Raw genomic sequence first — 26,065 nt, forward strand, 5'->3', positions numbered from 1 at the left:
TCTCTTTTTATCTTTTTTCATGATCGCAATTGGCAATTTCGGTCAAATGAGCGCCAAAAACTGCAGCCCTCTGAAGAAAAATCTCTGTCGACGGGAGCAAGAACCATGCTGAGGCCGAATGTCAAGCCCCTATCTGGCCCTGTATATCGTCACTGCGTCTAAATGGACTGCACGGTGTTTTCGACCGTGGCCAATGCGCCTTTTTTATTATGCCAAGACTGTCCGACATCGACTGGTTGTACAAAGATCTAAAGTATTCACCATGTCGAGAAACAAGCACTGAAGACAAAGTCTGTCGCTATCGGATGCACTTTGCATCTTCGTACACATCGTGCATTCACACAACGGGGCATTGTCACCAGACTGCCCTGCCTCGTCACGTTGATTGTGGAAATAGTCGGCTGAGCTGATCTACCGTCACCCACAGCCGAGTCCACCCGCTGAGGCTTCTTTGTTGTCGCAAGTTCCCAAGCAGACATACTTTGAAGAAGACACGCTCGCAATGGAAGGGGCATTAAGAAGCATGAATTGTGGTCCCCGCCAGCTGCCACAATGCCACCATAAGTTAATAATTTGGTGCTAAAGAATGCCATTTCCCGCGAACCAGACGACTCCACGAGCCATTCCCGGCGATACTAGAGAGAGATGGAAGAGGTCAACTATGATGATACACGACACGAGATCCAGTAACAGTAAAGGGAGGGAATCAGAGGAGGAGGAGATGATAATAATAAGCTAAAGAGAGAGGAGAGATGAGTGGCGGAGTGGAGAGAGAAGCGCGCGGGCGGCGGAATCGACTCCTACTTGGCCTGGGCCGATTGAGGGGCGGAGCCGGAGCCAGGGCCGGAGCCGTCGCCAAACTCGTAGGCGAGCTCAAAGAGGCCCGGGGTGCTCATCCAGCCGAGGCCCATGCCGGCGCTGGGCGTGCCCATGCTGATGGCCTCGCCCGCGCCCGCTCCGGCTGCTGCTGCCTGCTGCTGCTGCCCAGGCGCGGCGTTTGCCGAGGTGCTCGTGGGGAAGCCGGCAAAGGGAAAGGACGAGGGCGAGGGCGCGGCGGCGGGGAATGCCTGCGCCCCGCTGCTTGCCCATGCGCCAGACGAGGAAGGAGCGGCGGCAGGGAACGGCGCCTGCCTCTGGGGCGGCGCATTCAGCGCGGCTGCAATCGCGTTCTCAGACGACGAGGGCGGTGGAAAGTAGTCGATGCCCGACGTCGTAGGAATCTGCTGCTGTTGGTGCTGCTGTTGATGCTGCGACTGCGAGGGCGGGGCTGGCGGCGGCGCGACTTGTTGGCCACCACCCTGCTGGATGCCGCCCTGGCCGAGGACCCAGCTCCAGAAGCCGTCGAGACCCGAGGTGGAGATATCCGACGAGGACGACGTCGAGGCGGCGGGCGACGGGTTGCTCGCCGAGACAGCGGCCGTCTGCGCCTGCGTCTGCGGGGGCGCCATTGGCGACGATGACGATCCCGAGGAGAACGAGGCATTGGGGGAGCGCTGGTGGTGGTGGTGGTGCGACGATGAGCCGGCGAGCGAGGGCGCGGCCGACGAGACGGATCCGGGGCCCGAGTGGACACCACTGCCGCCGCCGTGGAGGGAGCTGTGGCCGCTGTGGCTGGCGCCCGAGGCCATGCTCTGGTCGTCGGACGAGCCGGGGGAGCTCTTTGTGTCGCACTCGGCGAGGAACTTGGACAGGTCAAACTCCTGGCCGGCCGAGTCGGGCGGCGTGGCCTGGAGGCCAAGCAAATCAAGGCCATTTGGTGCCATGCCGCCAAAGAAGTTGTACTGCTGCAGGTTGGGCATGTTGGCAAAGCTCGACGGATCGTCGCCTGCGGGCTGGGGCAGCAGCAGCTGGTCGAACAGCCGGCGCGACTCCTCGTCCTTCATCGACGAGTAGCTCTGCAGCATGGCGAGGCCCGACTCGCTGGACGGCACGAGGCCTGCGCCCGCGGCAGCTGCCTCTTCGGCACGGATGCGGTCGGGCGTCGTCATTGCTGGCAGGGCACCCGTGCCACCGCCACCAGCAGCGACAGCCGCAGCGGCAGTAGGCGCGGCGAAAGCAGCAGCAGCAGCAGAAGAAGAAGAAGAGATAGCGGGCGCAGACGTGGATGACAGCGACGGCGACGAAGAAGGCACCGACTCGTCCTTGGCGTCGTCCATGCGGCCCTCGCACCGCGCAGCCTTGGCGACGCGCAGGGCGAGGTTGAGGAGGTTCTTCTTGGTGTTGTTGCTGTGCGGCTGGCCGTTGCGCTTCCTCTTCATTGAAGAAGAAGACGCACCGTTGGCATCGTCGTCGAGGTAGTCGGCCGTCTGGTTCCAGCGGGCCTCTTCCTCGTCGAGGAGGGCCTGGATGACGCGGATGCTGCTCTCGGTCGTGTGGTGCGAGGCGCCGACGTGGCGGAGCGCCTTGAGCGCCTCGAAGATTTCGCCACGGACGATGGAGCGCATCGTCGCCGGCGGGCGCGTTTGGAGCAAATCCAGACAGAGGACAATGGCAGCAGAAAACGACTGGCTAAGGTTGAAGAAGAGGCGGTCGACGACGCTGCAGCGCGAGCGGATGCGGCGCTGCATGTCGAGGATGCTGCGTGCGAGGAGGACGCAGCTGGTGCGGGCGTTTGGCTTGCTCGTCAGGTTGGGCCGGTGCAGCTTGAGGAGCTTGTGGAAGACGCTCTGCTGGAGCAGCCAGCGCTCCACCTCTACATTCTCCCCGCTGCCTTCCTCGGAGCCGATGCGGAAGAACGAAGGTGCGTTCTCGAGCAGGCCGCGGTAGCGTGCGTCGAGGTAGCTCGTGTCCTCGGCCGTGAGGCGCGCGGTGCCGTCGACGAGAAGAGCGCGGTTGAGCCGGTCGACGTTTTCGCGCACAGCGCCCGCGAGGTCAAACTGCGCAAGCGCAAACGACATCTCTGTATGCTCGGACCGGGGCCGAGGCGGGGGCAGGGGCGACTGGTTGAGGTCGTCGTCGTTGTAGTTGCCCGGCAGGGGCGTGTTGAACTGGTCTGGGTGGACAAAGTTGGCGCCGCCGCGCGTGGCAGCCGAGCAGGCGTCGCAGAAGACGAGCTGGTGCCAGATGCGCTTGGCCACCTCGCGCCGCATCGCAATGTCGGCCTTTTCGCCCGGCTTGGGCTGCTTGTCGCGCGAGCCCAGCCGGTGGAGGCCCATGTCGATGGCATTGGCAATCGCGACGGGCAGCAGGTTGGCCGAGTCAAAGCCGGTGCCGCAGGCGTGGAGACCAATGAGGATGATCGTCTGCAGCACGGCCATCGAGGAGCTCGTCTGGTAGCGCGCGAGGACGAGGCCAGTCTGGGCAGCAGAGCGCCAGAGGTGGATGGTGCGGCCATCAAAGAGGTGGACGACGTTGTCGGGCCGCTGGCAGGGGTGGAAGTGGAGAGCGAGGACGAGGATCATGAGGAAGAGCGAGAGCCAGGCCGTGTCGACGAGGTTGACGACGCGGGCGCGCTTCTCGATGGTGTCGAGGTGGTAGAACGCCTGGAGCTCGCGCTTGAAGGTGGCCATGTGGATGCAGTTGCCCGCGAGGAACTTGACCCGAGTCTCAAACACGCCCACCAGGTGGTTGGCCACGTCCTCGTCGGGGAGCGAGCGGATGATGGCGCGCAGCACGGCCTCGCGTTGGCGGGCGCCCCGGCAGCCCTGCACCTTGGACACGGCATTGACGTCGCCAGCCGCCTCGGCGGCCGCAAAGGCCCAGCCGATGCCAAAGCCAAAGCTCGTGTCGGGCCCAGCATAGAGGGTGAAGAGGGAGTTGTCCTGCTTGGACAGCAGCCGGCACACGCGCTTGGCTGGCGAGAGGCGCTTGCCGTCCTTGTCGAACTCGGCATTGACATCGAACTCGGCCTCGTCGTCGTCGCCGCCACCCGGACAGGCGCCGCCACCTCCGTCTTCCTCGCCTTTCTTCCTCCCACTACCAGCGCCGCCGTCGTCGTCGGTCTCCATCGATGCCGAGTCCCGGTTGGTGGCAAGCGGCTTGGCCTTGCTGCCCATCGCACCGCCCTTGCTGCAGCCTCCAGCACCGCCGTCGTCGTCGTCGCGATCGGGGCCGTCGTAGCGCGACGACTGCATGATGTCCTTTGTCCGGTCGGCGTCGACGAAGCCCTGGATGCTCTTTGCCGGCGTCTTTTCAATCACATCGCCCTCGGCCGAGGGACACGGCTTGTCGACGACGGTGCTCCTCCTCCGCTGGCCTGCCTCGTCGCCGCCGCCCTGGCCTCGGCCACCCTTGCCGCTGCCGCTGCCGACACCGTCGGCGCCAGCACCAGCGCCGTTCGTACTGCCACCGTCGCAGGCGCCGTCGTCACCCCTGCGCGCCAGCTTGGCAGCGCCAGAGCCACCGCCGCCACCACCCATGGCGAGGCCTTCGAGGACGAGGGCGGCGTCTTCGGTGTCGCTGTCGACGTCCATCTTGCTGCTCGGCGTCTGGGGCGCCTGACTTCCCACGAAGCGCTGATGCCTGGGCGAGGCGGCGTGGAGGGCAGCGGGCGACGACAACGCGTCGTCGGTGCTCCTCCCGCGCGTGTCGTTCGATGTGCGCCTGGCCGTGGCCGAGAGGCGCATGTCGTATGGCGACATGGCCATGCCATCGACGGGGCTGGCCCCCGATGAGGCAGGTCCAAGCCTGCCCGAGCCGCCGTCAGACGAGGCCGAGGGCGGGTAGGGCTGCTGCTGCAGGTAGGGGTGGATGTATGCGCTGGCGTACGACGATGACGCCGCCGAGCTGGACCGGTTGCTGGGGCTGGCGACGAAGCGGTTGTCGTCGGTGGTGGCGCCAGACGCAGCCGTCGTCATCGCCTGCATCTGCTGCTGCATCTGCTGCTGCTGCTGCCAGGGGAAGCGTCCCAGCGAGGAGCCCGGCGACGGCTCGTTGGCGATGCTGCTGCTGCTGCTGCCGTTGTACGGTGGCATGCCGCCCGGGCCCATGTCGTTGCCCTGCTTGGCCTGGGCCAGAGCGGCCTCGAGCTGGGCGAGGCGTGCCTTGATCGCATCGACCTCCTCCGTCGAGGAGCCGTAGGACGACGAGGCCGTCATGCCGCGCCTGGTCCTGTTTCCCTCGTCGTCTGCGCTGCTGACACCAAAGCCACCATTCCCGCCGTACCTCCTCGTGTGCTCATCGACTGCCGACGCCGAGTTTGATGTCGACGCCGATTTGGTCCCCGTGGCGGCAGCTGCAGCTGCAGCGAGGGCCGCGTTCTGGTTGCGCGCCGCCTGGCTGCGCGACGACTTTGGCCCGCGCTTCGTCGGGTCCAACTGGCAGAACTTGGCGTCGCCGCGCTTGATGCACTGGTAGCAGGGAATCACACGGTCGCATTTCACCTTGCGCTCGCGGCACAGCGTGCAGCTCAGTGCCGCCCGGTTCCGCTTCTTGGGCGGCGGCCGCGTCGAGACGTTGCCCGACGGTGCGGCCTCGTGGGGTCCCGACGAGGAGCTCTTCCTCTGATTGTTGTTGCCGCCACTGTTGTCGTCAGACGAGTCGCCATCGTCGTCGTCTTCGTCTTCGTCGTCGTCGTCGTCCGCATGCGAGTGCGCGTGCGAGTGGCGATGCGCATCCTGGCCCGCGCGCTGATGTTGCTGCCGGTACGACGGCGCGCCAAAGGAGGCGGCGGCGGCGGCGGCGGCGCCGCGCTGGCCTCGTCCCTGCTCTGTCACGGCCATGTCTGCAGCGTGCGTGCGTGCGTGCGTTCCGTCTCTATGTTCACACAAGCGCAGTCCTGTGGCCCTCGCCTGGCCCCCGTTGCAATTGGCAGCTTTCTGGTCTCGTCGTAGAAGCAGAGGTAGACGTGGACACTACTGTGCTCTCTCTGACGGTGAGCGGATGAGATTCAACTTCAGACTCGAAAGCCGATTGAATTTGGCTCAGCTTGCGTGTATTCATCAATCGCTCTATCCTAAAACAAGGCAAGGCATGTCGCCTGTCCAAAAAAGGAAAAGAACTTAAAAAATGGAGATAGGGAAAGATGAAAAAAAAGAAAAAAGAAAAAAAGTCGAATCTCAAGAGGGCCAAGCAACGTTCTGGACGACAGACGACCCTGGGACAGGAAGCACTTCTTGCGTGCTGTACTGTAGCTCTCTCTTGCTTGTCGCCACCAGAGCCCGCGGGCAAGCAAGGGAGCAGACACCCAGAAGAGACGGAGACCCCCCTTCCATGGCCTTCTCTCGTTCCACGTTGCTGCTGATTGGACGAGACAAGAAAGACCCTCTCTGACAGGGCCGCTCGACGCGCATGAGAGCTGCCCAAGAAGATACCTAAAGTCCGGCGCGTCTCTTAGACCCGAGGGAGTAATGAGCCACGTGCCCTTGCTCCACATGCTGATGTTCCACAGCTGCAATTTTGGCTGAATAGGAGCAGGAAGAAGAGGAAGAAGTCGAAGAAGACGAAGCAAAGGAAGCAGAGTAGCAAGAATGGCAGCAGTCCCCAAGCAGATGCGCGCGGTGCAGATCAAGGGCGGCAAGGGCCCCTCGTCGAGCCTGTACATTGCGCCCGACGTGGCGGTGCCCGAGGCGGGCGCCGACGACGTCCTCGTCAAGGTCGCCGTGTTTGGCCTCAACCGCATGGACCTGCTCCAGCGCGAGGGCGCCTACCCCGTGCCGCCAGGCGCGAGCCCGATCATGGGCGTCGAGTTCAGCGGCCACGTCGTCGCCAGCCCCGGCGGCCACTTTACGCCGGGCGACGCCGTCTTTGGCCTCGCGACCGGTGGCGCCTACGCCGAGTACATCACGTGTCCCGCCCGCATGGTGCTCGCCAAGCCGGACGCACTCTCGCACGAGCAGGCCGCGGCGATTCCCGAGAACTTCCTGACGGCCTACCAGGCGCTGCACCGGCTGGCCGAGATGCGCGAGGGCGAGACGGTGCTCGTGCACGCGGGTGCGTCGGGCGTGGGCCTGGCGGCGATCCAGCTGGCGCGGCTGCTGGGCGCGAAGCGCATCTTTGTCACGGCCGGCAGCGCCGACAAGTGCGCCTTTTGCGAAAAGCTGGGCGCCGACGCGGCCATCAACTACAAGGAGACCGACTGGGCCGCCGAGTTGGCCAAGCAGACCGACGGCCGTGGCGTCGACGTCATCATGGACTTTATCGGCGCAGGCTACTTCAACCAGAACCTGGCCTCGCTCGCGCGCGACGGCCGCCTCGTCCTCCAGGGCATGATGGGGGGCACCCAGGTCAAGGACGTCAACATCGGCCAGCTGCTCCTCAAGCGCCTCCGCGTCGAGGGCTCCACGCTGCGCTCACGCGACATCGAGTACCAGAGCAGCCTCGTCCAGGACTTTGTCCACAGCGGCAACCTCGACCGGCTCGCCGAGGGTGTCGGCCGGGAGAAGACGGACGACGATGTGCACCACATTGTCATCCACAAGGTGAGTCTCTCCCTCTCCCTCTCCATCTCCATCTTCAGATAAGCTGACGACGCATACACAGGTCTTTTCGTGGAACGACATCAAGGGGGCGCACGACGAGATGGCAGCCAACAAGAACACGGGCAAGATTGTCGTCACCGTTGACTAAGGCTCTTCTCTCTTGTAGCTGGATTTGCGAATTGAAAAAATTATAATGAGAAAGTACACAAATGACAATCAGAGATGGCGCTCCTCCTGGAGCTGGGACTGGAGCGAGGCAATGGTGCGCCGCGCCTCTGCCGCTGCGCTTGCCTCCTTGCGGTCGGCGTAGATCATGACGACGATGAAGGCCGTCATCATGAGGATGAACACTGTCGTCGTGGCTTCTTGTCTCAGTCATTGTTCTGATAAAGGGAACCACTGGCACTTAACTCACTACCAAAGGCGATGCCGAACTGGAGAGCCCCCTCCTCGGGCCGCACGGGCCCCATGGCGACGACATCGGCGACGACGTCATCGAATTTGCGGCTCATCGCCTCGACGCTGAAGACGTCCGTGACGCGCTTCCTCGCTGTGCGCGCCAGCTGCTCGCGGAAGCCGGGCTTGTCCTCGAGGAGCTCGAGCAGCGAGAGGGTGGCGCCGGCCCAGACGCGTGCGTCGGCGCGGCGCAGGAGGCCCGTGCCCTCGTCGGGGTTGTCGACTTCGACGACGGTAGACTGGGCTGACCGGCGCAGGCCGAGGTCGACGACGGTCTCGAGGGGCCCACCGGCATCGACGGCGACGACGGCCTTGCCGACAGCCATGGCCTCGAGGGGCACGATCCCAAAGTGCTCGTTTGTCGGCGTGTAGAGGAGCACGAGCGTGGCCGGGTTGCGCAGCAGCCGGCTCAGCAGCGGGCCAGGAAGCGAGGGTAGAAAGACGACAGTGGCACGGCGCATCTCCTCTGCATTCGGCCCTGACCGTGGCGGCTCGTACGTGGGCCGCTTGTAGAAGAGTGTCTGGCTGGATAGGCCGGCGTCGGCGCACTGCTTCTCGAGCGCGGCCAGCGTCGCAACGTTGTCGCCCACGCGCCGGTCGTAGCCGCCAGCAATGACGAGGCGGAGGGGTGCCTTGCTGCTGCTGGACGATGCGGCACGCTCGCGGCGGACGAGCGCAAAGGCATCGAGGGCCAGGGCGATGTTCTTCTTTGCCTCGAAGCGGTTGATCGACAGCAGCGTCGGCCGGTCGGCGTCATCGACGAGGGCACGGATGGCCTCCTTGACGCCGTGGTCGCCGTCATCTTCCGCGTCGCGCTCCTCGCGCTCGAGCTGCGCATTGGCGCGCGCCACCTCCTCGGCACTCGACTGGGCCAGATCGATGCCCGGGTAGACGATGCGGGGGATCCGGTTGAGACGGAAAAAGGAGCGGACAAACTGGTCCGAGGTGAACTGCGAGTTGACGAGAACCTTGTCGGCAGCGCCAATCGTGCCCTCCTCGAGCATGTCCAGCGGCAGGCGGTACACGGCGCGGAGGAGCGAGGGCCGGCTGCGGCCTCGCTGCTGGGCGCGCTGCAGCGCCAGGCTCTCGCCCACGTCCTTGTCCGGGAAATGGCAGTAGAAGACGACGCGGGTCTTGAGCAGCAGCCGAAGCAGCGGCACGCACACACTCAGCTGGTCGACGATGAAGACGTCGAACGGCTCCAGGTCGTACGGCAGCGTCGTGAGCGCAGCATACATAGACGACGGCAGGACATGGCCAAAGTAGAGGGCGACGACGAGCTGGAAGAGGAGCGAGAGCTGGCGAAAGATGGCCATGGGCAGGTGCAGAAAACCGTACAGGGACCGCGGGATCGACGTTCTGACGTGGCGCACCTTGAGTGTGCCTGTGTAGATATAATGGTGAGTGGGTTGGGCGATGGCTGGCTGGAGGAGACGAAGACTTACCATCGCGCGTCGCCTCAAAGCAGTGGTTTGGGTCGTGGTACGACGTGAGCACCTCGACTTCGTGGCCGAGCGCCTGCAGCCCCAGTGCGGCATCGACGACGAGCCGCTCGGCGCCGCCTAGTGAAGCCACGTCGAGCGCCATCAGTTCTGTGCTTGCAAGTGAAGTGGAACCAGAAAGACTCAGAGACAGGACGCACCGATGCCCAGGTCAGGGTGGAGAAAGGCGATGCGGCTCTTCGCACGCTGGTTGGTGCCCTCGTCCCAGCGCGAGGGGTCGTCATCGAGGAGCTTGGCCCTCCTCGTCGTCGCCGTCGTCGCCATCGTTGGGGTCTCGTCGTCAGGAAGAACCGCCGGGGGCCTTCTTGGCCATTCCAAGCTAAGACGTTTCCACCTAAATCAATCAAGCCACGCGACGGATAAGTTGGCAGTTGGCGCGCGCGCGCTCAGGCCACTTTGCGCTTCGCTGTTCGTCTCACGCAGACGTATGCGCACGCACACCTCACAGGCTGGGCTGGATGAGGAGTGGAATTGATGTAGGATTAGAGGGACCCGTCGTGTCTTCCGATATAGAGTTCTACAATGCGTGCGCGAGAGACGCGGCAAGAGAGCGAGACAGAGAGAGAGAGAGAAAGAGAGAGAGTAGAAAGATAGAGATACATGCTACATGGGTTCAGGTCGGACGGCGGTGGTTCACTGCATGAACGAAGGGGGCAGCTGAAGCATGTTGATGAGGTCGCCCCACTGCGGGTGGCCCACCTCGGCCTGGAAGCTGAGGGGCGACGTCTGTGGCAGCGGCTGCTGGCCTGTTGCTGGCGGTGCATTCATCTGCTGCGACAGGCGCGGCTGCTGCTGCTGCTGCTGCTGCTGCTGCTGGGGGACCATCGGCGCAGGAGGAGGGTGGTGCGAGGTGACGTGGGCGAGCATCGCGAGGTTGTCTCGCTGCGGAGGCGAGCTGAAGCTCTGCTGCTGCTGCTGCTGCTGCTGCTGCTGCGGTTGCTGCAGGAGCGTGTGCTGCGCCTGCGGTGGCCCCGGACGAGCCGCTGTAGGAGGAATGGCCTGCTGCTGCTGCTGCGGCTGCGGCTGGTACTGGCGGTTGTTCATCGTCTCGTTCCAGTAGACGCCCTCGACATCAAAGATGCCGGGTGCAAAGCCAAAGCTGGTGGCATTGTACGCAAAGTTGGAGTTGTTGGCGCTGTTGTCGTGCAGGTACTGCAGCATCTCCTGCCGCGGTGCGCCGGCATTGGCCGCCGCCGACGACGACGAGGCCGAGGGCGAGGGCGTGAAGGGAAAGGGGTGCTGCCAGGGCGTCGTCGTGTGCATCATCTGCCACTGGTCGTTGATTGCTGCCAGCGTGGGAGGCGCCGTCTGCTGCTGCTGTGTATGCGCCGCCTGCTGCTGCTGCTGCAGAGACTGAAGCTGAGGCTGCGACTGGGGCTGCGGCTGCGACTGCGACTGAGGCTGAGGCTGCGACTGGGCTTGCGACTGAGGCTGCGACGGGGGCTGCGACTGAGCCTGGGCCTGGGCCTGCCCCTGAGCCTGGGGTTGAGACTGAGACTGAGACTCGCCCTGGGCCTGGCCAGGCGCGCGGTCGAGGAAGCCATTACCGACCTCGCTGAAGCCGTCGAGGAGCTGGCGGCGCGCACTGGCGGCAGGCCAGCGCTGAGCGAGGCTGCGGAGCCACTCTTTACACGCAGTGAAGCGCTCGCGGGCCTGCTTTGCCACGTCGGACTGCGCCGCGAGGCGGGCATTAAAGACAAACATGACGGCGGCGGTAAAGAGGCAGTAGGCCAGGTCGGTCGAGAGGCCGTCGACGCTGGCGGTGCTCTTGACGAGATCAAAGATGGCATTGGCGGCCTGGGTGGCGGCCTTGTGCGACTCGTTGGCCAGCACCTGGCCCAGCGACAGGCCCTCGTCCTGGGGGATAAAGGGCCGGTGGAGGAGGAGCCGTGCGGTGTGGTACCAGAGATGGAGCGCGACGACGTTTGCCGCGGCGGCACTTGCTGCCGCTGCCTCTGCTCCCGCTGCTGCCCCTGCTCCAGCTCCTGTTCCTGACTCTGGTCTTGATTCTGCCCCTGATGCTGGCCCCCCAGCCTCGCGCGGCGGCGGCGGCAGGGCGAGGTGGGCGGGCAGCTTCTTGTGCCAGTCGACGAGCTGGGCGTCGATGTCCTCGAGGACCTGGCGCGCGTGGCCCTGCCTGCGCAGCGCGGCCTTGCGCCGGAACGAGTGGACCTGGGACAGGAGCGTCTCGACGATAGTAAAGAGGCGCACGCCCCAGTTGATGCACGACACGGCATGCTCGTCGGCCTCGTCGCGCTCGTCCTCGCTCGGCAGGGGCGCATCGATGTCGCGCGCCCGCATCGTCGGCGGCCGGCCCATCTCGGCGCTGAGCATCGTCGAGAGGATGTAGACGGAGTGGATGAGCCTCACGCGCGTCTCGCGCTCGACGCGGTTCTGGAACCGGTCGAGGCGGTGCACGTTGAAGCGGTGCAGGCCGAGGTCGAAGGCCATGGCGTTGGCGAGGTTGGAGTGGAGCCAGGCGCGCGAGAGGTCGCCGGTGCCCTGGTTGTAGAGCGCGAGGAGGAAGCACGTCTGGACGTTGGACACCGACGCCACGGGCGGCCGGCAGTCGCCAAAGAGGTGCGCCTCGGCACGGCGGTAGAGGAGTGCGCCGGGGGAGGACTGGCTGCTGTCGTTGTTTGAGCCAGGGGAGGGAGCACCGACGAGGAGCAGCTCGGCCTCGAGGCGGCGCACGAGGCTGGCGGGCGCGACGCAGGCTGCAATCGCATACACGGCATGCAGCAGCGCCGGGTCGAGGGTGAGGGGCACCTCGTCGGCGGGCATGTCGTCGAGCGCGGGCTTGTACAGCACGGGCCAGAAGGTGTGGAAGCCGGCAAAGTAGGCCTGCAGCAGCTCCCGGTTGGCCTGCGCGCTGAGTGCGGCGAGCTGTCCTCCCTGTGCTCCCTGTCCTCCCTGCTGCTGCTGTACATGCTGCGACTGCGCCTGCTGCGACTGCTGCGCCTGCTGAGACTGCTGCGACTGCGGCGACTGGTGCGCCTGCAGCTGCCCGGGCGAGCGGTCGGTGGGGAACGGTGAATTGATAGCAGCGGCGGCGGCACCAGGCGACGCGGCAGGCGTCGAGGTCGACGACGACGAGAGGGCCTGCTGCTGGGTGCCCTTCTTGACGAGGTGGATGCCCGACGAGGAGCCAAAGTGCTGCACGTGGCCCTGCTCATTGATGCCGAGGAAGTCGTCGTTGAGCGAGGGGCGTCTGGCTGCTACTGCTGCTGCTGCTGCTCCTTCTTCCCTGCCTCTCGCTGCTAGTGCCGACGCTGACGCAGATGATCCAGCCAAGTCATCGCCATCCTCGGCCTCGTCTTCGGCCTCGGCCTTGACGGTGATGTGCGAAGAAGAAGAAGAAGACGGCTGGCCAACGACAGGAAGCGCAAGGCCGCGGTCGTGGGCGACGCGCGCAATCTCGAGAGCCGTCTCGTGGGTGCCGAGGTGCATCGAGAGGTCGCGCATCGTCGTCTCGAGGCTGCGCAGCAAGCGCACCTTTGCGCTCTCCTTGGGGCCCGAGCGGAAGCCCTTGGGCGGGCCGCGCTTGAGGCCGCGCGCCTCGTACGAGCACGGCGTGCCCAGCACCTGGCACACCTTGCATTCGGGCTTGCCTCCGTCGCAGCGCCGCTTCTTTGTCGAGCAGGGCACGCATGCCTTTGCCACGCGCGCGATGCTGCTGCTGCTGCTGTTCTTGCCCTGTCCACCACTGCCGCCGACGGGGCTTGCTTCGCGACTGCTGCTGTTGCTGCTCTCCTGCTGCTGCAGCTGCTCCAACTGTGACGGTGGATGTTGTTGTTGGACCATCAGAGACGGCGACTGTCTTCCCTGCTGCAGCGATGATGGCGAGTGGCGTGGTGCGCCCGCGTGCTGCTGGTGGAACGGCGCGAGGGGCGACGACTGCTGCACGAGCGGCGAGTGCTGCAGCGGCGACGGCGGCAGCGACGCGTGGCTGCGGTGCGGATGCTGGTGCTGGTGCTGGTGCGAGTGCGAGTGCGCGTGAGAGTGGATGGCGTGCTGATGATGATGATGATGATGCAGCGGCGGCTGATGCGGCATCGGCGAGGGCAGCGACGACGTCGACAGCGCCGGCGATGCGGGGGCTGCCACCGAGTGGTTGTTGCCCGCAAAGCCGCGCGGCACCGACGAGCTCCGCGTCGCCGCCGCAATCTCGGCCGCCAGCTCCTCGTTGTGGCTCGCATTGGCCATGGCCGCCATGCTGCTCATGCCCATGCCCGTGCCCGTGCCCATGCCCATGCCCATGCCCGCTCCGACGCCTCCACCCATGCCCAAGCCCATGCCCAGGCCCATGTTCACGTCCATGCCCCCCATGTGTGGCGGTGCAGAGGCAGACGCAGACGCAGACGACGACGACGGCGCCGACGATGATGATGATGAAGGCCCCGCGCCCTGCGAGTAGTACACGAGCCCGCCCTGGCCCGGGCCCGGTGCGCGGTATGACGGTCCCGCGTCCGACGATGACATGCTTCTATCTCTTCTCCTTCCGATCCACGGGGCGATGACGATGGTGGCGAGAGTGGAAGAAGCGCCCGTCCTGCTTGCCTCCCGATCTCGGTGCACTTCTTCTGCGCAGGGCCCGGTCGTCCGATGGAACGAGAGAAAAAAAAAAGGAAAAAAAAAAAAAGGCACCGAGAAGCGAGCGAAAGGGGAAAAAAGTAGAAAAAGGGGAAAAAATTTAGAGTGCAACGGCGATGATGAAGAGCGAGCGGGCTTGGCCAGGCCAGGTCAGGGTGCTTGCGCTTCCGAGAAGCCGGAGACAAGCGTTGCGGCCGATGAAAAATAACAAGAGGGTGCGTCAGGTGCGCTGACAGCGAAAAGTTTGCTGGCGGTCCAATCTTGCTGTGCTCGCCGGAAGCACAGCTGTCGAAACGGTTCGGTCGCCGCTCGCTGCAGTCAGTCGACGAATGCGATGCAACAGCGTCAAAGGAAGATCGAGAAAAAAAAAAGAAAAAAAAGAGGGCTCGTTTCTGCATGCAGCTCGACTCAAAAGAGGAAAGAGAAACTCGAGCGAGACAAAGCAGAAAGAAAAAAAAAAGGGCCCGACGACATTGTTCTCAAATTTCCTCGCGCATCTCGAGAAATGACTTCATTTGAACTGTTTGCTGATTGATCTGTCCGTCGTCCCCCTTTGTTTGACTTTTCGGGCTCTTCGGGTCCGGCTGCTTTTCTTGCCTTGATTGCCGTCGCTGCCCATCTGCCTCGCCTCTCCTCTCCTGTCCTTGCCTCCTCTGGCCGCACAAGCCATGGAGCCAAGCATCAGTAGTCAATCACTTGAATTTAATCTAGGAAACTTTTTCTTTGGGAGACAATTGTGGCTTGAAGAAGAAGAGGGAAGAAGTAAGAAAATGTGACCGCGAGGGGGGGCTTTGGTGGCAAGCCGTCCATCAAGGCAGCGAGATGCTCCACGAGACGGGCATGTACTGCTGGTTGGTGCTTTTGTCCTGAAGCAGTTGCTCATAGACGGACGCTGTGACGACGAGGTCCTTGGTGTCGCACTGCTTTCTCTTGCCGCGGTCAGCTCTCATGGACGAAGGACACGATGAAGCAGGCAGGAGAGGGAGGGAGAACTACTGACCGTCTCGCACCAGTCGACGACGGTACATGTCGCCTCCTGGCTCCCTGTTTGAATCTTGACCTTGGCGCCACAGAAAAGGAGCGAGTACATCCCGCGCGACAGAGCGCAATAGTTGCCCGTGGCCAAGTTGTTCGAATAGGCATTCGAGCTGTTGTGCGCACCGTCAGTCGTTGTCCCTGTCCCACATGGTGTGCACTCATCCCCCGGCCTGTTTCGCAGACTCACCAAGAGGTCGCCTGCTCGAATGAGTTGTACGAGGCTTTCGCGTTGTTCACCTTCCTTGATCCACCGCTCTTGCCGCGCAGGTACTTGCAGAGGCCCCTCTTGAGGCTCCAGTCGTTGTACTGGAGCCCGCTGTACTTGTTTGTCCGCACCGCCACGTCGCACACCTCGCACAGGTCCTCGACATTGTCCACGTTGTTGAGCACCTGGCCGTCGGTGTAGAGGCGCTTGTCGGTGCTGGTCGGCGGCTTCCAGAAGGACGACTGGGTCGTGCCCAGGAGGTTGTCGAGCTGCTCCTGATTCGGGGGAAAGTCTTTCATGCTCTGCACCATCATGCAGCGCCTCACGTCGACGTAGGGCAGCTCGACGTCCATGTGGCCGCGCATCGCGTTGTTGCTCTGCCTTTTCTCGAGCTTTGCACCGTACAGCGGGACCGCTGCGAGCATGAGGAGGAGCAGGGCGGGGAACAGGCGACGAGAGGCGGGGAGAGTGAAAGTGGTTGAGAAAGCCATGTCTGAAGAGGGGAGCTAGGCAGGCGAGCAGACAGACAAACAGACAGGCAGTGGGAATGAATGAATGAGATTCGGCGGGTGGCTCTTCTCTCTTATATACAACGACATGGCAGGGCCAAGACATGCGACGAGAGGAAGAAAGAAAGATGAAATGGAGCGGCGATTCGGGAATTTCAGAGACGCGCCTGGGCGGCGTAGTGGGCGTTCCAGGGCGTGGCCTCGCCATGGGTGAGTCTGCCCAGCGTGTGTCGAAAGCCCAGAAGGACGCCGTCGGAGTCTCTGGCGCCCAGCGGGCCCGACTGGTTGAGTGGCTCGAGGCGAATCCAGTCGAGAAAGCGCTGGTAGGCGCGCCCGTCGGAGCTGCCGAGGGGCGAGCCCAGGTACCAGTCGTCGAGGTCAAAGGCCTCGCAGAGGCCCAGCGCGTCGCTGCGCAGCTCGGCAAGGATGCGCGCGCGGTGGGTCCGGCACGCATCGATGGTCGCCAGGCCCAGGGAGCCGTCCTCGGTGTAGTCGGCAAGCGCGTCGGGCGCAAGCAGGCACACGTCGAGGAAGTAGAGGGTGCGCAGGCGGTCGAGGGCCGCGAGCATGGCTGGTGTTGTTGTGGAAGAAGGCCCGACCTCTGCGCGAATGGCATCGACGGTGTGGATGAATGCATAGAGGATGAAGAAGTGGCCGTGGGCCTTGGATGCGCGCGTGGCCAGGTTCGAGTCCAGGTTGGCGCGGATGCTCGTCGCCTTTGCGTCGCTGCTGCTTTTGCCACTGCCACTGCCACTGTCCTGCCGTGCGCCTCGCAGGTCGGCAAGAGCACGGACGAGGCGGGCGGCGCGGTGGCCGACGACGTGGAGCTGCCACGTCTGGCTGGCGATGCGGTCGCCGTCGTCGCCGGAAGCCGGCGGCGCAGTCGTTTGTCCGTCATCCAAGTACGACAGCTCGGGCGGGTGGGAAGAAGAACGGAGCTGCTTGACGAGGAAGTTGGCAGCTGGCCCCGCGAGGAGCATGTGGTTGTCGCCCTCGTAGGTCAGGTTGGCCAGTGGCTGCTGCACCTCGAGATCCGACAGACCCGACGCCTGGCTGTAGCCGTGGCCGCCCATGCTGCGGCGGCAGCGCTGGACGACGTCGAGCGACTCGGTGGTGACGACGGCCTTGAGCACGCTCGTGTGGCCGTGCACCTGCTGCAGCAGCGGCGTGTCGAGCCGGTCGGCGGCGAGGTCGCGCTGGAGGGCGTTGTAGATGGCGCGCATGTGCCGTGCTGCAAACGTCAGCGCCCAGCTCGAGGCCATGGCACCGAACAGGCGCTGCTGTACGGATGCGTAGTCGATGATCTGCGGCTCGAGGCGCAGGGACGACGAGGAGGAGGAGGATGATGATGATGATGATGATGACGAGCCCTGGCGACGGACGACGGCGTAGCGCATGGCGACGAGGGTGGCGCGCGCAGCATGGTGCGCCGCAATCTCGCAGAGACCCACGCGGACGAGCGTCATGGTGCCGCGCATGAGGGCCTTGGCCTGCTGGTTGCGCTGCGCATACGTGCCTGAACGGTCGACGGTCTGGAAGCGCGCCAGGAGGTTGGTGCGTGGGATGCGCACAGCATCAAAGCTCAGCACGCCGTTGTCCATGCTCGCCGCGCCCATCTTGGGGCCCATGTCGAGCGCGGTGCGGCCGGGCAGCAGCTGGTGCGTCGCCGGGTCGCGCAGAGGGACGAGAAAGGGGTGCATGCCCCTGTCCTCGCCGCGGATCACCATCTTGGCCATGACGACGGCGTGCGTGGCCGTGGAGCCGCTGCCGCCGATCCACATCTTGCTCGCGCTGGGTTCTGGCGTGTGGATCTCCCACTCGCCGTCGTCATCGCCGTCCTGAGTGCCCTTGCCCTTGCTAGGTTCGACAAACGTCGCCGTCGTGCGCAGGCCCGACAGATTGCTTCCGTGCGCGGCCTCGGTCTGGGCATAGCAGAGCAGCCAGCGGCCCGACTCGATGAGCGGGCCCCACGCGCGCCACTGCTCCTCGCTCGACTGCCGCTCGACGGTGGGGTGGCCCATGGACTGTGCGTGCAAAAATAAAGAGGGTGAGATGGGGGAGAGTGGGAAACAAGCGCTGCCACAACACACCTCGTGCACCTGGAGCGTAATGTACTCGTCGAGAAAGAGGCGCAGCATGTCGCGGTCCTCCTTCTGCAGGCCGTACCTGTTGCGCAGCTCAAAGTAGCGCAGCGCAATCTGCTGGCCCTTTAGAAACCGCTCGGTCCTGCCCTGGAACGGCCGCATCGTCTTGTCGAACGTCGCCTCGGGGTCCGCCTTGAGAAGCGAGAGGAGCCAGCGCGCACGGTCGCGGCGGCTGCGCGAGCCCGCAAACAGGCACGCCATGTCGTCGATGCGGAATGCGCACGACGCACGCTCCCGCGCCATGTCCAGCGGCTGCAGCGCCTCGGGCGTCGGCCTCGTGAGCGCCATTTGCTTGACACTTTGGCTGGCTGACTGGCGAATGGGGCAGAGTGCTCTGTATGCGGGGTGGGGTCCAAGAAGGACTGGCTGCCCGGCCCCGGCCCTGCCTTTCGATCCGAGTCCCGTAGGACATTAGACTTTTTAATTTTTTATTTCTTCCTTGGGCTGATTGCCACGTGACGGACCAAGCTTGCCCTTGTCGTCGCCCACCACCACCACTGGCACACCTAGCCAAGCAGCAGGAGGCCATGGCGTCCAAGCCAAAGATCTCCTTTGGCCTCAAGAAGGTCGAGGCGCCCAGCAAGCCCCAGCCGCTCGCTACAGCGTCCAAGCTCTCGCTGGGAGATGACGAGGACGAGGACGATGTTGCGAAAGATCCTAGTCAAGGGCCGCGGGGCAGCAGGACTGGCCCGCCTGCCTCGAGGGCCTCGAAGCAGAAGCAACAGCAGGCCTTCGAGCTCGACTCGGCCGTCTTTGACTACGACGGCGTCTACGACCGCATGAAGGCTGCCGAGCGCGAGACGGCGCGGCAGAAGCAGCAGGACAACCAGAAGCGCGATGTGAGTTCTGCCTTCGTTTCTCTACGTCGGTTCTTCGATTTGCTGAGCGCGTCGAATCTTAGCCAAAGTACATGGACGCCTTTCTCAAGTCGACTGAGGACAGGAAGCGGTACCTGGCGCGGGCCGAAGCGAAGAAGATCCAGCGGGAGCGCGACATGGAGGGCGACGAGTTTGCCGGGACCGAGGCGTTTGTCACGGACGCATACAAGAAGCAGCTCGAGGAGATCCGCGAGCAGGAGGAGAAGGAGGCGCGCGAGGAGGGTGAGTGTCATCGTCGGCAGCAGTGTTGCGTCTTGCTGACTCGAGTGCCTCCCCCCAGAGCGACGGAGGAACAAGTCGAACGGCGTGGCGGGCTTCTACAGGGACATGCTGGCGAGCAACGACCGGGCGCACGAGGCAGCCGTGGCCGCCACGATGGTCGAGGATGTTGCAGCCACAGTAGAGACGCAGCAACAAGCAAGGGCAGAAGTCAGGGAGGAAGACCAGCAGGAAAAGGATAGGATTAAGCAGGCTGTGGCGAGGGGGTCCGATGTCCGGCTCAACGACGACAACGAGGTGGTGGACGAGCGGAGTCTGCTGAGCGCGGGCCTCAATGTACTCTCCAAGAAGAAGAAGGGGGAGGACGAGTCGAGGCGAGAGGCAGCACTGGATTCGAAGCAGTCGAGCAAGACTGCGGGCTCGTCGCAGCGAGACGGCGCCAGAGAGGCGAGGGAGGCGCGAGAGGCACAGCGAGCACGGCAGAGCAAGCTCATCGAAGCACAGGTGCTCGAGATGGAGCAGCGCAAGCGCGACGAGGCTGCGAAGGAGCTCGAGCAGCACAAGAAGCGTGCCGTCGGCGAGCGGCGCAACGATGCAGCGAGCGTGGCCAGTGCCAGGGAGCGCGCCCTGGCACGCAAGCGGCAGCGAATGGCTTGAGCAACCCGTCGACCAATGGGCGAGATAAGGCTCGGCCAGGAGGCTGGGCGGCCTGAGAAGGCGCGCGCGTGCATGCAGTAGTCGATTTCCCCCGTCGATCTGGCGGCAGCCGCATACATCTAGCTCAGCACGCGCCCATGCCAGCGCAGCGCGGCGTCTATCTCGAGACACCGCCCCCTGCTGGACGAATTTCAACGGCCGAGGCTCGCTCGCGGCTTATCTTCCATCTCGAGGTGTGCTGCCGTTGTCTTTTCTGACCACCACGCCATGTCCTCGCCATTGAGACCCTCGTCGTGGTCGGTGACGATGACGACGCCGCCCCGTCGTCGCTCCGTCCATGGCTCCTCGTCGCCTTCCCTCTCGCCCTCGGTCTCCCACTCGCCGTCGCCCTCGATCTCGCCCTCGTCGTCGCACTCGTTTGTCGTCGACTTTGAGCGCTCCTCGGTGCGCACGCCTGCATCGACGCGGTACAAGTCGCGCGCCTCGTCGATAACGTTGCCGTACTCAAGTGGCGGCTGCGGCGCTGGCAAGGGCAGCGATGGCGACGGCGACGGCGACGGCCCTGCGATGCTCCTGGGCACGGCAGCCAGCCGAAGGTATGTGCCACCGATGGCACTCCTCGGCTCCATCATCGCTGTCCTCGTCCTGACGGCAGGCGCAGCATCGCTCATGACGGCGTGGCTGTATGCGCACAAGATGCCGCTCAAGTCGCCCGGCGTCCTCTACGTCAACGAGGGCAACGAGGAGGAGCGCGGGCGCGAGTACCGCGACGAGGCCCTGGGCCCCAACGGCCGCCTGCGCTTCGACGAGCAGGTCTCGCACCCCACGACGCTCACCATCTCCAGCGTCACCTCGACGCTCCTCGGCTACTCCCTCGAGCCCCTCATGGCCCTCGTCGCCTACCGCCTGGCCGCCGACTGGCTCACGCTCCAGCGCCGCTTTCTGCAGCAGTCGCCACTTCACTCGCGCTCGCCGTCGAACTCGCAGTCGCCTCGTCATGCAGAAGCCATCGACCTGCCCACGCCGCTCCAGTACGCGCTTCTGGCCCAGCTCACATCCAAGGTCAGCCTGGGCGCCATGGTCAACACGCTCCGCCACCGGCTCCTCGCGCACGGCTCCCAGGCCAGGGTGCCCGCCATGCTCCGCCGTGCCCTCGCCTGGAGCCTCGTCCTCTTCCTTCTCAACTTCTCCATCGCCAACCTGGACGTGCTCCTCCACGAGACGACACGCACCGTGGCTGTTGCCGACGTCGATGCGGTGCTGAGCAGCAAGCCATATGGCTTTGCCCTCAATCGCACACTCTGCAGCAGCAGCAGCGGCGATGCGTCTGCCCCCTGCCTCTTTGACGCCACCACGCGCAGGTTTGCCGCCACAGTCTCGACAAAGGCCATCGGCGCCGAGGGCTTCCTCACGGCCACCAACGCCTCGCAGTCGCGCCTCGTCCAGACCTTCTTTGACCGTGGCCTGGACAGCGACACCGCGCGCAGCACCGTCTACCTCACCAACCCGAAGGTGCACCGTGCCGAGTACGCCGCTGCGCTCCAGACGACGGGCGTGTCGTGCCACTGCCGCGTGGTCACGCCGCAGTGCAGGGCGACGACCAGCTCCTTTGACTGCACCCCGCTCGGCCACCCCGAGCTCAAGGTCGACGCCGTTACGGTGGCCACTGGCGAGGGTGACGGCGACGGCGCTGCACTCCTGGGCGTAAACAACGCCATCCACGTGGGCCAGCTGCCGTCGTCGACCAGCCGGCTCCCGCTCGCCGTGCAGCTCGTCTACCCTGTCGAGGGTGTCGACAATGCCCACACAGGCTTCCAGACCATCAGCCCCCTTGTCGGCAATGCCAGCCACGCCTACGTGCTGGCCCTGTGCGAGCTCGAGTACCTGGACCTGGGCCTGTCCTACTTTAATGGCACCTACACGCTCGAGAGTCAGGCGTCTGCCGATGCACCGCTGGCCACTGCGCTCTCGGGCCCGCTCCTGGCCGGCGAGGTGACGGCGATGGCCGCCTCTGCGCTGGCCAAGGCTGCCGGCCGCGTGCCCAGCGACGACTATGCGTCCGAACTCGGCCACGCCATCGGCTACCACGCACTCGCCCTCGTCGGCGGCCTCTTTGAGCCGCAGATGGTCGCCGTGCGCCAGTGGCGACGCATCCTCGCCCAGCAGTACAACTTCTACCTCGTCGCCATCTTCATCGGCCTCCTCTACGCCTATGCCCTGGCCGCCATCATCGTCTTCTTCTGGGCCTGGTCCGTGTCCTCGGACACCGTGTCGTACTACAATGACGCACACGAAAAGGTCGAGGTGCCCGCTGCGCTCCTGGCCCAGCGCCGGCTTGTGGACCCCATCACCCACCTGGTCCAGGACCACCTCTCGGGCGGCCATGCCCACGCCCTGAGCCCGCGCTCTGGCCATGTCTCCTACCCCACCCACCACCACCACCACCACCACCTGCAGCAGTCACCGTCGCCATCGCCGTCGCCGTCGCTGCACTCGGCCTCGGCCTCAGTGTCGGGCCACCACCGCGAAAAGTCCGAGGCGGCCCTGCGCACGGCGCGCAGGAAGATGCTCCAGGTCTTTGACGAGCCGCGCGACCAGGAGCGCGTCGTCATTGCCGTCCACGACGGCGGCCGGGGCTTTGGCGTGTGGCCCGCCTCGGCCGCGCGGGGGACGAGCTGCTAGACCAGCAGAAGCAAGAACCATAGACATAGAGACATCATCACTAGAGAGAGACTGCTTCATCATCTGTATTTCTATCCTATCTCAATTCATACAGCTGTGGCTGTCGCAGCAGCGGGGGCGCTCCCGTCTTGCAATTCCCATCCGACTTTGTCTCACGTGACTGGGCGCGTCTCGCTGGGCGACGTGCCGGACGGGCTCGTCTGCCGCTGCGGGCACAGGCGACGGCAGCGTAGGAACGGACAACTGAGACGACGACTCAAGGACAGCTTGGACGGTGCTGGCATCAAGCACAGGCTTCCATGCAAGGCACAGCCGGGGTCTAGGACAAACAGGACAATAAGGCACGTACGTCAAGCAGGACAAACATACAAAAGGCCCAGCTAAGCTAGGCTAGTCTAATCCATCCAGGGCGTGTGCGCAGTCGTAGCGCGCCAGGCCAGCGACGAGACCGATTCCGGGCTATTCCTTGCAAGACGTCACTTTCACCAGCTGGCCTGTGTGCGCTCTGCTGGCCCGCGATGACGACGGGCGACGAGGGCGAGGTTGAGGCACAGCAGTACGAAAAGGACGAGGAGGAGGCCGAGGTCGAAAAGCGAGCTAGCGCGCCCATTGGACCGAATGCGGACAACTGTGGCGCTATCGACATTGCTAGCGCCGTAGAAGCTCGCTGCACATTGTTTTCGCCTGTCGTCACTAGTTGTGATAGTACTGGGGCTGCTGCCGACGAAAGCCGAGGGGCGAGTTCAATGGATGGGATCTCGTCGTCGTCTTCTATTTCCCGAGTCGACTCCATCATTGATTTCGACCGCAAGAAGTACTACTACTACAACAACAACGCCGACACACAGCACGGGCCGCGACGACTGGGCCACCGCCGACAGGACGACGAGGACGACGACGCCTGCAACGACGCGGACGAGGAAGAGGAGCTCGCGAGTGAGCTGACGACATTCAGCCGACTGCAGGCCACGCTGGGTGTGCCGGGCAAGCGCGAGCGGATGCATCGCTTTCGCAATCTAAAGAACGGAGGGGGGGACGACAATGGCAAGGGCAAGGCGCGCGCAAAGGATGGGGGCAGCAGCGGCAACAATAACAACAACAACGCCGGCTTTGAGATTGGCTTTTCGTTTCCCACAAGCTCGTCGTCGTCGTCATCGCTGTCGCTGCTCGGTGGCAAGAGCAAGCTGCCGCGACCGCGGAGCTGGGTCAACAGCCTGCTCGGCCAGTCGTCATCCTCCAAAGACCTCTCGACGCTCGCCCAGCCAAGCACGCCCCGGCTGCGGCGCCTGCGCCACCAGAGCGAGGCTGCGCTGCCGACGTACCGCTCGCCTGCGCTGGAGCCCGTGTCGTCGCTGGTGCTCCAGGACGAGTTTCCTGCTCGCCAGCAGTGGCAGCGGCAACAGCCGCAGCCAGGGCCACAGCCAGGGTCACAGCCAGGGTCACAGCAGGCCGGGCCCACGAGGCAACCGACGATGAATGCGCGCGCACGGCTCGCCCAGCTGCGTGCGCAGAACAGCACCTCGTCGACGGCTGCCTCGGCGATTGGGACATCAGCCTCGGCTGCTCGATCGGCGCCCGAGCTGCCGCTGTCCTATCATGACGACGGCGAAGACGATGAGGATGAGAATGAGAACGGTGATGGGAACGACAACAGACAGCCAGCGCCGCCGCTCGTGCGCAGCCTCGACGAGGCGCCTCGGGGCACCTTTACGCCCTCGTCGCTCGATGCAGCCGCAGCAACAACGACGGCGCTCAAGAGCCGCAAGATGACGAATCCGTGGAACCGCCTCTTTGACCCAGAGGAGGAGCAGAGCATGACCGATGCCGCCGTGGGTGTCTATGAATTTGCTATTGTGCGGAGAGTGCCATGCTAACATACTCTTATTCTATAGGTCAACGACGCCCGGCGCAGCGGCGGCGACATGGCCGGCGAGGAGCGCGCAGTGCTGGACATGCTCGATGCGATGAACTCGCAGGTCGACACCTTTGCCCTCGCGCGCGCCAAGACGGTCATTGAGCATGGTGAGCCGTCGACGCGCGCCTCGCTCTCGCGCGCAAAGAGCTTCGCTGCGCCTGGCGCGGCCACCGCGGCGGCCTCGCCAGCAGCTAGCCCCACGCGGCCGTCGGTGCGCGCGTTTGCCTCTGCGTTTGAGCATGGCAGCGGCGGCGAGGACCTCGTCGCACGTGTTCGGTCACAATTTGCCCGCAAGGGCGGCGAGGGAGGAGGCAGCAACAGCAACAGCAGCAGCCGGGGCAGCAGCGTCCGGCGCGCCATCGAGGAGCGCGAGGAGCTCGACCGGAGCGCGGGTGCCTCGCAGCCGCCGTCGCCAGGCAAGGCTGCTGCCACAGGCAACAGCAAGGGAAAGGAGCGGGAGCGAGACGCACCGACACTGGCGCCGATGAGCATCAGCCAGGCCGGCTCGCTGCTCAGCGCCGTCTCATCGAGCCTCAAGGCCAAGACATCGATTGCCTCGCTGCGCTTTGGCCCGCCAGCGATCCCGCCCGTTGCGCATACAGACGGCGACGACGGAGCGGCCGCGTCCGCGCTCGCACGCACCTCGTCCTCGTCTGCTGCACCGTCATCGGTCGCATCCTCGTCTGCTGCACCTTCGTCGCTGATGATGATGGACGACGACGACGAGCGAATCATCGCGCCCATCCGAGGTCCAGGCGGCGGCAGCAGCAGCCCCTCGCCGCGACGACGGCGGCCGCTGCGCACCGAGTCGGAGCCCTACGCCTCGCCCACGCTTGCACGCCAGGCGACGACGGCTGGAAACAGCAGCGGCGGCGGTGCTGACTCGAATCTCGGCCGAATCAACACGCTCCCCAGCACCCTCTCGCGGCGGCCCACACAGCTGGCCATCCTGTCGCCGAACCAGAGCAGTCATGTTTCGTCGTCGGCCCCGGGCACGAGCACGTCGACGTTCTGGAGCCGGATGCCGCACTCTGCGGGCGCCGGCAGCTTCCTCGGCGGGGGTCACAGTGGCCACGGTGGCTATGGTGGCAGTTATGGTGGTTACGGTGGCCAGATGCCCGACTCGCCCGTGACGTCGCCGGGCCTGCCCAGCTCGAGTGACCACGGCCTCCCGCCAGGCTACTCGGCTGGTGCAGGCTGGACGAGGAAAAGGAGCATGCACAAGCCCTTCTTGACGCGCCAGGAGACGGATGCGACGAGCCTCTCGATTGCCGAGATGGGCGTGCCGAGCAAGGGGAGCGCCGTGCAGGCTGATGCAGCAGAAGAAGAGCAGGAGCGGGAGCACACGAAGGAGGCAGAGACAGAAGAAGACAAAGACGGCGAAAGGGACAGCGACGAGGCAGAGGTCGAGTCGCTCGTCTCGTCTGCCGCGCCGCCGTCGCTGCCGAGCAAGAGCGAGGTCAACTTTGCACCGCGGCTGCCGCTCGCCGACGAGGCCGTGCTTGCGCGCCCACAACCACCGCTGGGCACCATGACGCCCGCCGAGGCCGGTGTGTCGCCCGCGCTGCTCGGCACGCCGACACGCGCAAAGGACCTCATCCGCTTCTTTGAGCAGCACTCGTCGCCCCAGCTCGCGCCGCTGAGCCCGAGTGCGAGTCCGTCCAAAAAGAAGCGCCGTGCCGCGCTGCTCCTCTCGACGAACAACAGCAACACGACGCCGCCGCCGGGAGCAAACACAGCAGCCGCAGTCGCAGCAGCAGCATCAGCAGCCACACCGCCGCCCCGGCTCACCTACCACGACCCACGCGCGACGGAGCTCACCGAGACGTACGCCGATGCCACGCTCGAAAAGGCCGCCATGGCCCAGCGCCGCATTGGCCGCCGCCGTGGAGGCGCCGTCGCCATTGGT

At 64.8% G+C, this 26,065-nt stretch overlaps 8 protein-coding genes across 8 annotated transcripts; 3 read left to right on the forward strand and 5 right to left on the reverse strand.

The window, feature by feature from the left end:
• Positions 1–516: 516 nt before the first annotated feature.
• Positions 517–5,813, reverse strand: FA10DRAFT_279047 (hypothetical protein). Its single transcript, XM_025523512.1, has one exon. The coding sequence runs from the start codon at positions 5,658–5,660 to the stop codon at positions 801–803; it is 4,860 nt and encodes a 1,619-aa protein (XP_025379738.1). The 5' UTR covers positions 5,661–5,813; the 3' UTR covers positions 517–800.
• A 200-nt stretch (positions 5,814–6,013) lies between these two features.
• Positions 6,014–7,572, forward strand: FA10DRAFT_240152 (quinone oxidoreductase putative). The gene is made up of 2 exons (XM_025519202.1): positions 6,014–7,358; positions 7,420–7,572. Exons 1-2 carry the CDS (start codon positions 6,408–6,410, stop codon positions 7,504–7,506), a joined length of 1,038 nt encoding a protein of 345 aa, XP_025379739.1. The 5' UTR covers positions 6,014–6,407; the 3' UTR covers positions 7,507–7,572.
• Positions 7,505–9,610, reverse strand: FA10DRAFT_266275 (UDP-Glycosyltransferase/glycogen phosphorylase). Its single transcript, XM_025521428.1, has 3 exons — positions 9,260–9,610; positions 7,774–9,198; positions 7,505–7,708 (listed from the first exon to the last, which is right to left on the reverse strand). The coding sequence occupies exons 1-3, from the start codon at positions 9,399–9,401 to the stop codon at positions 7,575–7,577; spliced, it is 1,701 nt and encodes a 566-aa protein (XP_025379740.1). The 5' UTR covers positions 9,402–9,610; the 3' UTR covers positions 7,505–7,574.
• Positions 9,611–9,780: 170 nt separating this feature from the next.
• On the reverse strand, positions 9,781–13,930 carry FA10DRAFT_266276 (hypothetical protein). The gene has a single exon (XM_025521429.1). It carries the CDS (start codon positions 13,796–13,798, stop codon positions 9,950–9,952), a length of 3,849 nt encoding a protein of 1,282 aa, XP_025379741.1. The 5' UTR covers positions 13,799–13,930; the 3' UTR covers positions 9,781–9,949.
• A 651-nt stretch (positions 13,931–14,581) lies between these two features.
• On the reverse strand, positions 14,582–15,729 carry FA10DRAFT_95330 (hypothetical protein). The gene is made up of 3 exons (XM_025525809.1): positions 15,135–15,729; positions 14,910–15,057; positions 14,582–14,829 (listed from the first exon to the last, which is right to left on the reverse strand). Exons 1-3 carry the CDS (start codon positions 15,641–15,643, stop codon positions 14,719–14,721), a joined length of 768 nt encoding a protein of 255 aa, XP_025379742.1. The 5' UTR covers positions 15,644–15,729; the 3' UTR covers positions 14,582–14,718.
• FA10DRAFT_266277 (acyl-CoA oxidase) lies at positions 15,695–18,144 on the reverse strand. Its single transcript, XM_025521430.1, has 2 exons — positions 17,752–18,144; positions 15,695–17,685 (listed from the first exon to the last, which is right to left on the reverse strand). The coding sequence occupies exons 1-2, from the start codon at positions 18,091–18,093 to the stop codon at positions 15,817–15,819; spliced, it is 2,211 nt and encodes a 736-aa protein (XP_025379743.1). The 5' UTR covers positions 18,094–18,144; the 3' UTR covers positions 15,695–15,816.
• A 188-nt stretch (positions 18,145–18,332) lies between these two features.
• On the forward strand, positions 18,333–19,559 carry FA10DRAFT_285406 (hypothetical protein; the record flags this gene model as incomplete). The annotated part of the gene is made up of 3 exons (XM_025523988.1): positions 18,333–18,644; positions 18,707–18,905; positions 18,964–19,559. 3 exons carry the CDS (start codon positions 18,333–18,335, stop codon positions 19,557–19,559), a joined length of 1,107 nt encoding a protein of 368 aa, XP_025379744.1.
• Positions 19,560–19,826: 267 nt separating this feature from the next.
• On the forward strand, positions 19,827–22,241 carry FA10DRAFT_285407 (hypothetical protein; the record flags this gene model as incomplete). The annotated part of the gene is made up of 1 exon (XM_025523989.1): positions 19,827–22,241. One exon carries the CDS (start codon positions 19,827–19,829, stop codon positions 22,239–22,241), a length of 2,415 nt encoding a protein of 804 aa, XP_025379745.1.
• Positions 22,242–26,065: the final 3,824 nt, after the last annotated feature.

Source organism: Acaromyces ingoldii, assembly GCF_003144295.1.
Source record: "Acaromyces ingoldii strain MCA 4198 unplaced genomic scaffold FA10scaffold_2, whole genome shotgun sequence".
Lineage (NCBI taxonomy): Eukaryota > Fungi > Basidiomycota > Exobasidiomycetes > Exobasidiales > Cryptobasidiaceae > Acaromyces > Acaromyces ingoldii.